General features: G+C 43.7%; 2 protein-coding genes across 2 annotated transcripts; both read right to left on the bottom strand.

The window, feature by feature from the left end:
* Positions 1 to 2,046: 2,046 nt before the first annotated feature.
* Positions 2,047 to 3,982, bottom strand: LOC105900069. The gene is made up of 5 exons (XM_042709910.1): positions 3,902 to 3,982; positions 3,615 to 3,745; positions 3,221 to 3,511; positions 2,876 to 3,127; positions 2,047 to 2,785 (listed from the first exon to the last, which is right to left on the bottom strand). The coding sequence occupies exons 2-5, from the start codon at positions 3,641 to 3,643 to the stop codon at positions 2,149 to 2,151; spliced, it is 1,209 nt and encodes a 402-aa protein (XP_042565844.1). The 5' UTR covers positions 3,644 to 3,745; positions 3,902 to 3,982; the 3' UTR covers positions 2,047 to 2,148.
* Positions 3,983 to 10,498: 6,516 nt separating this feature from the next.
* Positions 10,499 to 11,536, bottom strand: LOC105900070 (alpha-(1,3)-fucosyltransferase 7-like). Its single transcript, XM_031582117.1, has one exon. It carries the CDS (start codon positions 11,534 to 11,536, stop codon positions 10,499 to 10,501), a length of 1,038 nt encoding a protein of 345 aa, XP_031437977.1.
* Positions 11,537 to 13,809: the final 2,273 nt, after the last annotated feature.

Here is a 13,809-nt window from a genome sequence, read left to right as displayed (position 1 = left end):
ATCTCGAATGTGTGTCTGTGTGTGTCTGTGTGCCTGCATGGAAGTCTGTGTGTGTGTGTGGGACTGTGAATATGTGACTGTGTGTCTGCATGTAAGTCTGTGTGCATGTGTGTGTGTGTATGTTTGTGAGTGCGCGTGACCTTCTGTGCAAGGCCACAGCAGTTTGAAGAAGTAGCTTTAAGGCTGCAACGCCTCTACTGTGGCTTATGAGGTCATTCACAGATTTTTAAATGTTTAAGTTCAGAAGGGAACATGCAGATCTATGTTCAACCACAACCTAACAAGCAGGGTTTTCTAAGAATCTACCAGTAATATTAGATGCTTGAGAATTTGATGATGTGTGAAAAGAGAAGGACACATGAGTTCAGGTTAACTGTGCTTGACAATAAGCAAGACAGTGAATGCATGACATTATAAGAATTATTATAATATGACAAAAAATAATGATATAGTTCCTTTAAAATGGCTTCATTCAGTTTCAATGGCTTTAAAAAAGTTTAAAGTAAAGCAGAACACCATGGCACATCTGATCTAAAAACACTCAGAACTAACACTAGGAGCTACAAATAAGCAAAGTAAAACTCACAGGAACTTAACAGACACATGTTGCTCACTGTAATGCTGTAATGCCTTTCTGATATGGATATATATCTCCTAAATAATACTACACTGTTTGACAGACGTCTGGTTTGTACTGTATGTTTTCTGTCATTGCTGAGCATCTATAAGAAGCAAGCCATATCAGTGACACTTTGGGTACATGAGACTGGTGTGTGTGTGTGTGTGTGTGTGTGTGTGTGTGTGTGTGTGTGTGTGTGTGTGTGTGTGTGTGTGTGTGTGTGTGTGTGTGTGTGTGTGTGTGTGTGTGTGTGTGTGTGTGTGTGTGTGTGTGTGTGTGTGTGTAAGAGAAAGAGGCACACATTTCAAACCCGCAAACTCTGCACAGCAATGATGACATTCGACCTCAGAGCTACAGTCCCTTCGTCTACGAACTCTCTTCAGCCTGGCCCAACGAACATAAGACCCTCAGCGCACCCCTTTTCCCCAAGGACTGGTAACTCCAATATAATAACTGGGAGTGCCGCCGCTCCCATACACTGTGCGTAGGGCACCAAGTCCTGAGAGGGCACCAAAAAATAGGCTACTGAAAAATTATTTATAATGCCGATATTATTTCAGTATAGAAATATTAGGCACCTTTTAGGCATGTATATCACAAAACAGGCAGAACAAGAGATATATTTAATTTAATTGCTTTCTTTTGTGGGGCTTTCTCTGCTTCTTGTTTGACCTGTCCTCCTCCCCACTCTCTCTCTCTCCCACCTCTTTTTTAGGTTCCATGCTGTGGTTCTGGGAATCTTTCCCACGTCTGGACCCCGCTGCTCCAGCAGCCACTGCTCCGCCGCCGCCCTTCAGGGCCACCTTGCAGGGCGCAGAAAAACTGGCCCTTGAAATATGCGTGGCCGTCCTGGAGGGTTCGGGCTCGGCCACAAATGTCGCAGGGACCCCCCAGGCTCTACTTCTTCTCTCCTTTGTCTCTAATCCAGGCCAATATGAACAGTTTGACCCAGGTTAGACATTAAGTGAACTTGAACCCCTCCCCTCAACACCTCTGAACAGCAGGGTGGGTGGAAAGTTCCTTGAAACCTTTAAGGTTTTGAAAGCCCTCCCCTCTGGACAGCAGGGTGGAAAGTTACGTGCAAACTTTGGACAGTACACAATAACTATTTACAAATATTTAGGCGGGGCGGGGCGAGGGGGGGGCTGCCCCCTCCGCCTGTTTTTCTGCCAGCCACTGCTCCACCGTCTTAGACTGGCCACAGAGCCGGCAGTTAAACCTGCACGAGGTGGCTGAGGCTGAGGACGAAGATGTGCTGGCGCTGGCACTGGCACTGGCACTGGCGACGACGAGGTCATACGCACCAGTTTACCTGATTGCTGGATGAGATGTACCTCGCCATTATCTGATGGATGATTAAATGTAATGTGAATGGATTAAATGTAATGAAACTTTGACTGCTTGTTTGTTTTTCCTCTTAACTTTAAGATACATTTAAGAAAAACAAGTACATTTGTTTTTAAAAAGAAAAAGGATTTATTGAAAATTATTTACACACACACACAACACACACACACTAACTATTTACACTAACTATTTACACTATTTACATATCTAGGGGGGAGGGGGGGTTGAGCTGCCCCCTCCTGCCGTTTTTTGTCCGCCAGCCACTGCTCCACAGTCCTCCCGTCGGCCCGGGTGCAGAAGACCTCCCTCCTGTAGCGGCTGTGGCCATATTGTCTAGTCTTTGGTTGGCCACAGAGCCTGCAGGTGAAGTGGGAGGCCTTCTTGTAGTCTTTAATGTCTTTGCCTTCCTCCCAGGCACAACGCTCCTTCTCCTGCTGGACCTTCCACCTCCAGGCGGTGGAGCGTGGAACTGCTCCAGCAGGGGCGGAGGAGCTGGCAGATGGAGCAGTGGTGGCTGTGGAGGGGGCGCTCATGGCACCAGCGTTGGTGGACAGGGTTGCTGAGGCTGAGGAGGAGGATAAGCCAGCACGGGCGATGATGAGGGCATACAGCTCCGGGGCCAGCGGCCCTCTGATGGTGGAAGCCAGACCAGAGGCATCCGCGGGCAGGCGGTGTTGGGAAGGCTGGTCTGGCTGCTCGGGCCGCTGCAGCAGGGTACGTGGGGCAGACAGGGGCTCTGCTGCTGTCAGGGATGCGCTGGGCCCCGGTATTGCCATGGTGATGGTGTCCCTCATCATCGCCTGGTTCCTCTGATTGTGCCTGAGGGAAAAAAATAAATGCAAATTACAAATCGTGACAATACACACATCCTGCAACTATATTAAACCGACGTGATAAACAGAATCTTACCATTGCGTAAGGGTCAGTTGGCTAATGACGAAAAGCTGGATGCGGGTGCTCGCCACGAGGGTAGGATTGGTGTAGAGATTGTTCTTGATTATTCTGTAGTCCCTCATGACGGCACCCCAGCAACGGATGCAGACCCCGGCGATCGTAGTCCGGTCGTGGAGGTGCGTGCGGCACAGTTCCAGCAGGATGGCCTCCATAAGTCTGCTGGTCTTGGGAGAATGTGCCGGCCCCGCGCCCTGGCCCAGGACAGCACTGTACACACACACGCGCAGACATGCACTCTATTAGGCGGGTTACAGAAGAAGAACCAAACAAAGCATTGAAATGTGTGCCGTCACTGCTTACCGCCTCACACTGGCTGGATGGCTCGTCTTAAGAAGGTAGCGGGAGGGGAACACCGCTGCCTTGTCCCGGTCAGACAGTTTCTGCCAGAGAGCGATAATTTCTCTGGCCTGCCGTTGGGTTACAAAGGTGCGGTGACGCAGGTCCACGAGGGCGTGTGCCAGGGCCACGACGAGATGGTAGCCGCCGTGACCGTCTGGCCCGACTGCGTCCTGCAGGAAAGCACAGAGACAGCTCATGAAGCCACGCCGCACGATGACCCTCACAGGGTGCCTTCTCAGCCCGAGGCAGCAGCTGAAACACACAGCAATACCAGTCTGTTGGTGTAATGGCCTAAATGTAAATACACATACACACATAAACATATGGTACAAATACTGTTCATCACTGAGCACACCTGTATGCCGGAGACTGACTGCGGCACATCAGGCCGAGCCAGATTCATGGCCGTGGCAGGATGAAATACCGGTGTCTGCGGGGGTACGGCGAGAGAGGGGGGGGGCACAGCTGATGGGGTGTCCCTGACAACTACAAAGGATTGAAATCACAGTTATCCATTAATCAGGTGACATATTTGAACAACATTCGTTCATCTATGCAATACTTGCCTATAACGTTAAAGTTTTAGTGTTAACAAGTCATTCCACATTGAATCATTTGGTTTTCGTAATAACGTGCACTCACAACGAGTCGACCTCCATTGCAGTGGCAGAAAGGTCAGCATCAGATGTACCAGCAGGGTCCAAAGATGCAGCAGCGCCTGCTCACACACAGAACAGCATGCATACATACATTTTTACAAGTACATAAACATTGCAGATAGCTGTGTGTGGATATAGCATTTACCTGGATGTGGGAGACGATGAACTGGCTCATCCTTCCTCCCTGCATCCCGAGCCAGCACATACTTCTGCAAGTTATGCATCTTGCACCCTGCTCTCACCTTCTGCTTCCTGACCCACAGCACATAGCTATAGATATAACAGACAGTGCAAATGTAAAGGAGTGTGCCCGAGCGGTTGGTTTGGTCAGACTTAAGGGATGGATGAAAGGCAACACAGTACCTCCAAAATGTTTTATTTTTTTTATTTTCTTATAAGTTACCAGCAGGTTTAACAGACAACACAAACAAACAAAACACTGAATGCAAAATAAAAACAAACACCGGGACAATGCCCACTTAGCTCTTCACCTGGTTTCACACAACCATCAACTTAGGTTGCTGATGTGAGCAGACCTAACACCGGGACAATGCCCACTTAACTATTCACCTGGTTTCATACAACCATCAACTTAGGTCTGCTCGCGTCAGCAACCTTTCCCCAACTGAGCTGTGCGGCACGCATTTAAACAGCTGGTCGTTACCATTAAACGTGCATTAATCAATTAGCCGTTTCGCACGGTCTTCTCTCCTTACACACATACTGGCATAACACATTGCATATGTACCTGCATGTTTTACTATTAACTATGCCATTTAACACTTTATCAAAGACTTATTTAGACACACTAGGAACACCCCTGCCCCAATGAGCACTACCCTCGCAGAGCGCGAAATAAACACAGATAATCATTCTCAGCCCTGCATCCCCATTTGCTTCCCACGTTCCCGGAAGACACATGCAACAGGTGAGTACGCAGCTAAACCTTTTGTTCACGGATCAATGCACAGAAACCCCATCCCGTGTTAATCCCCCACATCGTATCACATCTATGCACATCACACAACATAATCACATATTCCACCGTTCATATATCTGTCCATCAGAACGTATCTTATAATCAGTGATCAAGCTCTGCGGGGAAACCCCCGCTTTACGTGACAGTCGCACTGCGCTCTGTCACAGCAAAAAACACAAGATTAATAGCAAAGAGCACATTACCAGGGGTGCAAACTCATCAGGGATGAAAAAGGTGACAACGATGCGAACCGCTTAGGAGAGTCCGGGGCATGCTCCCCGGGGAATTTATTTTATATATAAGAACATTTTTCACATTTTAAAGTTCAATACATCAAACTGGTAGCCTGACGATGTCATACTCATAATTCTAGTCAGAATATGAGTCTGATATCGCTCCATTGGGCTGTGATTATGGGGCGTGTTTCAACCGAACCAGGAGAAAAAATGCCTCTTCGCTCAATTGGTTACCTACAACCAATCAGAACAACGTAGTATGTGACCATTGGCAGCTGATACATTACACTTTTACCGGATCCCGTAGGAAGGAAGGCAAAAACATCTTTTCGATTGACAAATGCCTTAATCGCGTTTCTCTGTTCCTCTTTCAAAATGAATGCACTGTCAATGTCTAAATGGACTCGAATCTATACATTTCAGCTCTCCAGCGGCAGCCATGTTTGTTGAAAACGAATTCAACTCATGTGTTGGTGACGTGGTTGGTTACGTTACTGTTGATCATCTGTCCATCATCGTATAAAGCCCGCATTAACAATTTGATTGGTACGGCCGATATCGAGCCGCAGATAATTTCTCCTCAATGGAGTAATGCCAGACCGAACTTCCCAACCAAAAAATGTGTGGGCGGGGCTAAGTTCGGTCTGGTATCCAGGCTATCAAACTGGTGCACTTTGACAGCAAAATTATGAGGCTAGATCTATGAAGAACTTTGTGCTGTTGTAAACAATTTTGTGCTCTGGTAACAGTTTAATCATAAACATTCCTGTGTTAAATGTGGCACGGGCACAGGCCAACCCAACCACCCACCCCAATACCCTCCCGACCACCCACTCCAGTCCACTTCACCATTGGACTATTGGAACAGAAAATCAACAGAGGCTGCATCGGGCATGGCCTAGCTTCTCCCTTTACATTACATCGCGAGGTGAGGCAGAGACGAGCTGCGCCTTATCTCAGATAGTGTGTGAGGGATTGCACAGGGTTGAGCGCATGCCTTTTGCTTTCTCATTGTTTGTCATCACTGAAATATTTACATTTACATTTACATTTAGTCATTTAGCAGACGCTTTTGTCCAAAGCGACGTACAAGGGAGAGAACAGTCAAGCTAAGAGCAATAAAAAGCATGGTGTAACAATAAATACTACTTTACATGAGAATTAGAGTAATCCAAGTAATCTAAGTACAATTTAACTAGCAAAGCAGCACACTTTTATTATATGTCGTTTGTATCCATAGAATAGGTAATGTATTTCACGTATGTGTAGAAGCTATTTAGATCTGTCATAAAACCACAGTGAAAAAGCACATAGAGGAGGCAAACCTAACCTCTGCCTCAATGAAGGCGGTGTGCGAGAGCCTGGAAAATGGACTTCCAATCCAGTGAAGTGGTTATACATAGGTTTGCTTCAAACGACGAGACAGAAGACAACTCGATCGACTACTAACATTCAGAATCAGAATCAGATTTTATTGGCCAAGTAAGTTTGCACAAACAAGGAATTTTACTTGGTGTGCTTACACAGAATATACATCACAACACAAAAAAAGAATACAATACAAACAGTGCAAATTGCTTTGAAAATGTTTGGAACTTGGATTTTTTAATGTGAAGCTATTTAACATCACACAAGTGGTTGTGATCACTTTGAACCCAAGACTGCTTTTTATTGGTGAGCTGATTTTGAGAAATTAAACTTTTTCTGGTTGCTATGCTAGCTAATTAGCTAGCTAAGGACACTTTTAATAACCTGAAACGATTTAAATGGAAGAGTTAAATTTGCATTAAATGATAGCTAGTTATCTAGCTGATGTTATAGTCTCTGCGATTTAACTCGTAAAATGAATGGTAATTTAAGCTACTGTATTGGGTTTATATATTTGTAAATCTGACTGAGAGAGTCAGTGCCTCACCAGCCACGAACCTCACCGCACGTCACTACATACACAGTGGGTTATTTGGCCCAAATATGTTCATGTGCAAAGTAAACAACAATCAATTGTTTATGTTGACAACAACTCATGTGTTACAGACACACCATATAATTCATATCAGCATGCTAATGGTAACTTATTAGCAGCCAAACTCCGGACCAAACTCGGCTGACGGCCGTGTCTTTTATGTAAATGTACATTTACTTAGAGTTTTTGCAGCGCACCAACGTCACACGTTACCGTAAATGCCATCTTAAAAAGGCAGCTCGAAACCAACGGTTTTTGAAAATGCCTTCAATCGAAAGACATGTCTTGTAAAACACCTGTCTATTACGGCATCGGGGCAGCTACCTTCCATTTCGAACAGACCCGAAGACTCAAAATAAAAAGTGTGCCGGTCATGATCGCATGGAGTGGCCAATCGAACAAGCTTGAAAAAAATATTCGGGACAGCTTGCGTTCGCAGATTACTACCCCCCCCCACAAATCACACAAATTACCTATTTTGGATCAAAAACGCAGAATTTCGCCAAAAGGTGACGAGTTTGCACCCCTGATTACAGTGACTGACACACATACACAGCCATGGCAAGACTTACGTTCGACTCTCTGTGTCCTTTGCCTCGTACAGGGACTTGAAGGACACTTGGGCATGTGCCCCAAACCCCACCAGAGTGCTGTCCAGGCCCCTCACAGACTGGGAGCCCTCAGACATCCTACGCCTGGCGATGGCTGCCACCATCGCTGGGAACAGCCTGGCGTAGGAAGTGAGAGGGCATCATTATGCTCCATGAGGGGGCGTCTGGCTGGTGTCCCGACTCTCCCTCTCTCTCTCGTGGGACGCGATGACCCCACACGCGTAACCCACGTCGTTCCCCAGCAGCCACCATAACGTCAGACCCCTGTACTGTCCGAACTGGAGCTCGCTCATGGCCAGCACCTCCTGGGGATTTCTGGGGTCGCTTCCCATCTTGCTCACCCGAGCCCTCGCCTCCTCGCGCACCCTGTCAGGCGTCTTCAGCTTCCACGCAGGCGATGGCCCCTGCTGGCGGTAGTACAGGAAAGAATTCTTGTGTCAAGTGAACCGTCAGGGTTACCATCTTCACTGGGGCTGTCTGTAGTTGTTTGTGACATTTGGAATATATTTACTTGTTGGCCAAGACCCCGACCTGCAAAGTAATATGTTATTTGAATAATTATTCATAATTGTGTGGCATATCTCACTTTCATATGAACATTTTTAGTCATTCTTTCACTGTCTCATTCCTGGGTCTTTTCTTCTCCTCCTGGCAATCTAAACCAATTCCTCTCTTTGAGTCAGCATGCACCTGTTCTATGTGTACAATCAGCATATGTTTGTGTAAAGGAGTGTGCCCGAGCGGTTGGTTTATGTCAGACTTCAAGGATGGACGAATGCAAAGCAGCTCTTCCAAAATTTGTATTTTTATTTTCAAGTAAGCGACCGGCAGGTTTAACAAACAAAACACTGAATCAAAAAGAAACACCAAACGAGATCATGCCCGTGCGTAGTTGTAGACCCTTGTTGAAAGACGAGTGACACAATTCAGGATTCCGTATAATTTGTTTCTTTACTCGGGTCGGAAACTTGTGAAGACATTACAGGCAACGTGGGTCATGCTCGTCATTCATATTCATTCTGACTATACGCGTGCGCAGTGCCTAGTTATAGGAATTCAAACTGAACATTACTTAAACAAGATGAACATAGACGTATGTTCTACAACCCTGATTCTCAACAATCACCTTCTCTCCCCAACTGAGCTGTGCGGCACATATTTAAACCCCTGGCCGTTAACATTGAACGTGCGTTACACATTGCATACGTTCATGCATGTTATATTATTAACTATGCCCTTAAACACTTTATTAAAGAATTATTTAAACTCACTATGAACACCCCTGTTCCAATGAGCGCTTCCCTCGCGGAGCGCGAAACGAACACAGAAAATCTTTCTCAGCCCTGCATTCCAGTTTGTTCCCACGTTCCCGGAAGACAGGCAACAAGTAATAAGTACAACGCTAAACATTTTGGCCAAACCGATCAGTGCACACAGAAACCCCATCCAGTGTTAAATCACACATAGTATCACATCTCAGCAACCGACATCCTAATCACAATCCATCGTTCATTATGTCTATCCATAAGAACGTATCTTATGAATAAATGCCCATGATCCGGCGGGAAACCACTGCTTTACGTGAGAGTCGCAATGCGCTATGTTACAGTATGCCCTGGTATCAAATAATTGCTCTATGAAGCAAGTAAAACTAAACGCAAAGGTGGCATTTGGGGATTTTAGAGCCTTTATTCAATGGATTGGGACAGCCACCTGGATAGACTTAGTAACTTAAGTAAAAGTACGGCGGATATGCGCTGTGGGTATAGGTTTGACTGAATTGTATATTTCACATGTTTGTTAGGCTTAAAGCAAGGAAAGAGCCAGTGGAGTTTTATTCAGTTGTGGCTGGGAACACTTAACATGCTTAAGGTATTTGAAACATTAAACCAATCAACATCGCATGAAGGCAGACCTCAAAGTAACAGTGCATATTCAAACAGAAAAAAGCAAAGGTGGCTGGTGTTTCTGCCATATTGTGCATGGGTTTTAGAGAAAAAGCCAAGATGAAGGTTGTTTATACCGATATTTCAAATGTTTAATTTATCTACCTAATGTCAAACAATACCATTGCAAGACTTCTCTATGCTTTTTATCACACAAATACAATATAGTAGTCATAACCTTTCACTATCAACAGATCACAGCAACTGTGCTCACTTCTGCTGTATATAGGTCTAATTGTGCCCTAATAGCCCAAAATCCCATGGCATGTACATGCCCACTCCAAATGTGTTACTCAGTAAAGATTTGAGACTGACTTTGCTAGGTAATTATGTAACATCATGCACATTATGACACATAAGTAATGCCAGTCTGTTATTACCTGTGTGGTAATGTGCTGAACCATTGATTTTGGATAGCCAATTTGATCAAACTAATATTCTAATTGTCTAAGATATGCTGCGTTCTGCTCATTTATAGATCAAATGTAAATTGTATTTCAGGTGTAAATTATGTGTTTGTCAGTAGTGAAGACATGTGCTACCTTACCGTGTCTGTCGGCCCAAGTGTACTGCAGCCATATCTATTTTGCATAATGTCTCTTTTGTTCTTTTTTAGAACCTACTCTCTGTAATCAGATCTGTTTATTCTAATTGAACAGTCCTCAGATATAAAGTTTTCCATTACAAATCAACAATATTTAAAAGAGCACACTGACATTAGGGGAAACTTGGACAACCCAGGAGTCTGCGTCTGTTGTGCAGACAAATACATAACAAGTTTACCCTCTCTTGAGGCTGACATTCCTTTGTCTGTAACAATGAGCTTTAACTTCATAAATATATTTCTACTGCCATGTATCCAAGTTCTCATACACCTTATGTGGCGGCATGCTACTAATTTTGGGGCAGAATTTACATGCAAGCTCCACCCAGTGTGTAATCTCAACAGTGTATTTACGTCTCCAATTGAAGTATGAGGCATAGCGTTCCCTGTCCGCAGCCAGCGTTTTGAGGAATTCTCCAAGCTCCTCTACGGTATCGAAGTCATTCACATGGATGAAGGAGTCTTTTTCTGCCACTGCTTCATACTCCTCCCGAGTAGGACCAAAGACTACAGGCACAGCTCCACTCATGTAGGCATTGCGCCATAACTTCTCTGAGATGTAGTCTCTGGAAACAGAGTTTTCAAAGGCCAGGTAGAAGGAGCAGCGAGAGATTGTAGGTAACAGAGTCTGATCATCTAGACGCTTATTTACTGCTCCACCATACACTTTGATTGGTATCACAGTTTTCAGCTTTTCGTATATAGTAGTTCTCTTATGGTGTGGTGAAAAGTTGCTCACCACCCAACATGCCAAATCAGTCTTGTCTTTTGGAATGAAACTCTCAAGTGGCTCGTGAGTTTCAGATTCCTTTGGCACCATAAATCCATAGGGTGAATAAATGTCTGCATCTTGGTGGTAGGTCATGGTCCAGTTAAAGTATCCAGCAAAGGGCTTCACATCCCCATTGTTCGCTGGGCTCTCCATGGTCAACCAGACCCACCTTTGCTTCTCTGGGCGTTTCTGATTCACAGGCAACCTTTGTTGGCCTTGGATCAGCTCACGGTTGTGAAAAATCACAATGTCTGCCTCAGACAACCGGAACTGATTATCCATCATGATACAATTGGGTACCCCGAACTTGTCTTTGCAGAAGTCGCCATCTAGATTAAACGAGTTCCCAAATGGCCAGTGCCACACTAAAATCTTATGAGTTTTGGTGCCTGTCTCTGCATTAGTAATAGTTTGATCACTGTCCAGTAATGGTAGCCCCTGGAAGAGCAGGTATCCGAGGCTGAGACATACAAGGATGAACGTCGGTAGAGTCCATCGGTATTTCATCCATCGGTGAGACAGAAATCTCATTTTTTTTGCTTTCTCAATCTTTTTGCTGTGAATGAATAAAAAGTGTGAATTTCAATTAATAGAACATTAATATAAATATCAAAGATAAATATTGGCTAGTCCCTGTCACTATAAAACCCATATAACAACATTATCTAACTACACAAGAACCCTGAAATGAATGCTCTCATTTAAGATAAAACTCAAATACTATTAAATGGCTGTTTTGTGTCAATTGCAATTGCACTGTAACTCTTGAAACAACAGCAACTAGTTATAAGTGAATACATATGCATACGCAGAAGGTTCATCGTCATGTAGGTCTATTTAATAGCATAGCATAGCAGTAGTCTACATGGCATTCTTGTGTTGTTCCAGCATAAATTAAACATTGCTCTCTTTTTTTGTATTTTAAACATGTCGACATTATTTCAATTTATTTCCACGTTATTATATTTCGTTTCCGCCAAGTCTGCTTCAATTTCGCTACTGCCTTCAATATACTAATAATAAAAACAAAACTCCCAACCTGCCTGTACCACTGCTAGGGTGTGCACTGTGCGTAATTTGTGTACAGGTGAGGGCGCCACTGACTTCATCCACCATAATTTATCAGTGATGACTGAAGACAGTCAGGCAAATAAAGAACGCTATGGCATTCGTAAAATATAGCCTACCATAAGATGTAGGCCTACCTTGTTGTGTCAGTGTCTGGATGCACTGACTGCGATATGTGTTGCATTCACCTATATACTTTTAAAAAGTCGTCCGCTTGCCTTTTGCTCATTGGTTTTCGGGCGCTGTTTTGCCACTTGTTTTAAAAACATTTTGTTTTCTTTGTTCATTCATACTTTTTCATTCTTTTTCACCAACCCTTAATATTTTGTATAGATGTACAGTGAGTGTAACTCAGTCCCGGAAAGCAAGAATATATCGGTTCACCGGTGGATTTTGGTTGGCACCCCACTGGTGGTATGCTACCTCTGGTCCGCTCTCGGAACACCATCATCTTAAGTGTAACTGAACGTGGATATTAAGAAAATAACATAAAATGTTATGTTCACTTTGAGAGCCTTAGTGTCATGCACTTCTTCTGTTTAGCAGCTGATATTTTAAAAAGACAATGCCAAGGATATATTTAGAAATTCCAGGAAAACACAAAAAAAAATATTTAAGCCCAAAAGTTTAAATTGATGCATTTCAATTACATGACAATTTTCCATCTATTTTGATCACATAACTCCAATGTAAAAAATGAAATTTCAATCCATGTTTCTTAATCATGTTAATTCAACATGAATAAATTAGATAACTCAACATTAATCAATTAAATTGGACTTACTCAGGTATTATGCATAAACCCAATGTATTTGGTTAGATTACATTAACCTAATATTTTGAAAAAGCCACACGTCAAATTGAAGTCAAACATTTATTACTGTAAATATAATTTCCACAATACACATTTAGGTATGCATTTGCAAACAATGTGCAACATTTATAAAAAATTAAATAAAGTAAAAATAAAAATGATTTCTAAAATGTACATTTTAGACTGCTCAACCGAACTGCAAGTTACAAGTGCCCCTAAACACAGATCCATCATTCGTGTTGAATGGAATCTTACCGTAAATTTAAGCAATAAGTCCCAAGAGGCCGTGTTTTGCGCTGATTTTAGAACAGGTAAGGGGAGTTGTTAGGCACGACGCGAAGTGTAACTATAGGGGGTGCAGCAGGTGCGGCTGCACCTAGGCCCGTGGGATGTCAGGGCCCATAGCCGGGCTCAGAGATATACACGCGTCCCTTGACATGCCTGCGTGCCTTAGGTGGATCCAATTAAATCCAATGAAACGATTAAATAGACTTAATGTGAATAAATCAGATTTCATTTCCGATTGAACTGGTTTATGTTGTATTTAATGTATATGGATGAATATAATATATGATGTATTTACTTTAAACAGGTTCAATTTAAAAGTTTATTATGGCCCAAAATCATTTTTTTGAGTGTAGGTAACATTTTATGTTATTTTCTTAACAACCATACCCAATTCATCTAAATATGATGGTGGTTCCAGAGCGGACGAAAAGTAGCACACCAACAGTGGGTATAGATTTGCTTGCTATCTGGGCAGCTCAGCACCTCTACCACTTAAACCTATTTTTCCCTAAATGGCACCTTTCCCAGATTTTTCTTTCACTGAAAGGACATTCATACTAAACGTCGGTCAGATGGTCCCGCAATGCTCCAGGGCACCCTACCATCACCC

This window comes from Clupea harengus, chromosome 15, assembly GCF_900700415.2.
Source record: "Clupea harengus chromosome 15, Ch_v2.0.2, whole genome shotgun sequence".
Taxonomy (NCBI): Eukaryota; Metazoa; Chordata; class Actinopteri; order Clupeiformes; family Clupeidae; genus Clupea; species Clupea harengus.
Note: the sequence above shows the minus strand (reverse complement) of the source record. Positions and strands in the feature narration are given on the sequence as shown.

Excerpts from the sequence above, each read along its gene's own strand:
- LOC105900069 (XM_042709910.1), bottom strand. The coding sequence starts at position 3,643 with ATGTGCCGCAGTCAGTCTCCGGCATACAG. Across the intron at positions 3,512-3,614 it reads AGTCAGTCTCCGGCATACAG|CTGCTGCCTCGGGCTGAGAA; the intron begins GTGTGCTCAGTG and ends TGTGTGTTTCAG. Across the intron at positions 3,128-3,220 it reads CATCCAGCCAGTGTGAGGCG|TGCTGTCCTGGGCCAGGGCG; the intron begins GTAAGCAGTGAC and ends GTGTGTGTACAG.
- LOC105900070 (XM_031582117.1), bottom strand. The coding sequence starts at position 11,536 with ATGAAATACCGATGGACTCTACCGACGTTCATCCTTGTATGTCTCAGC.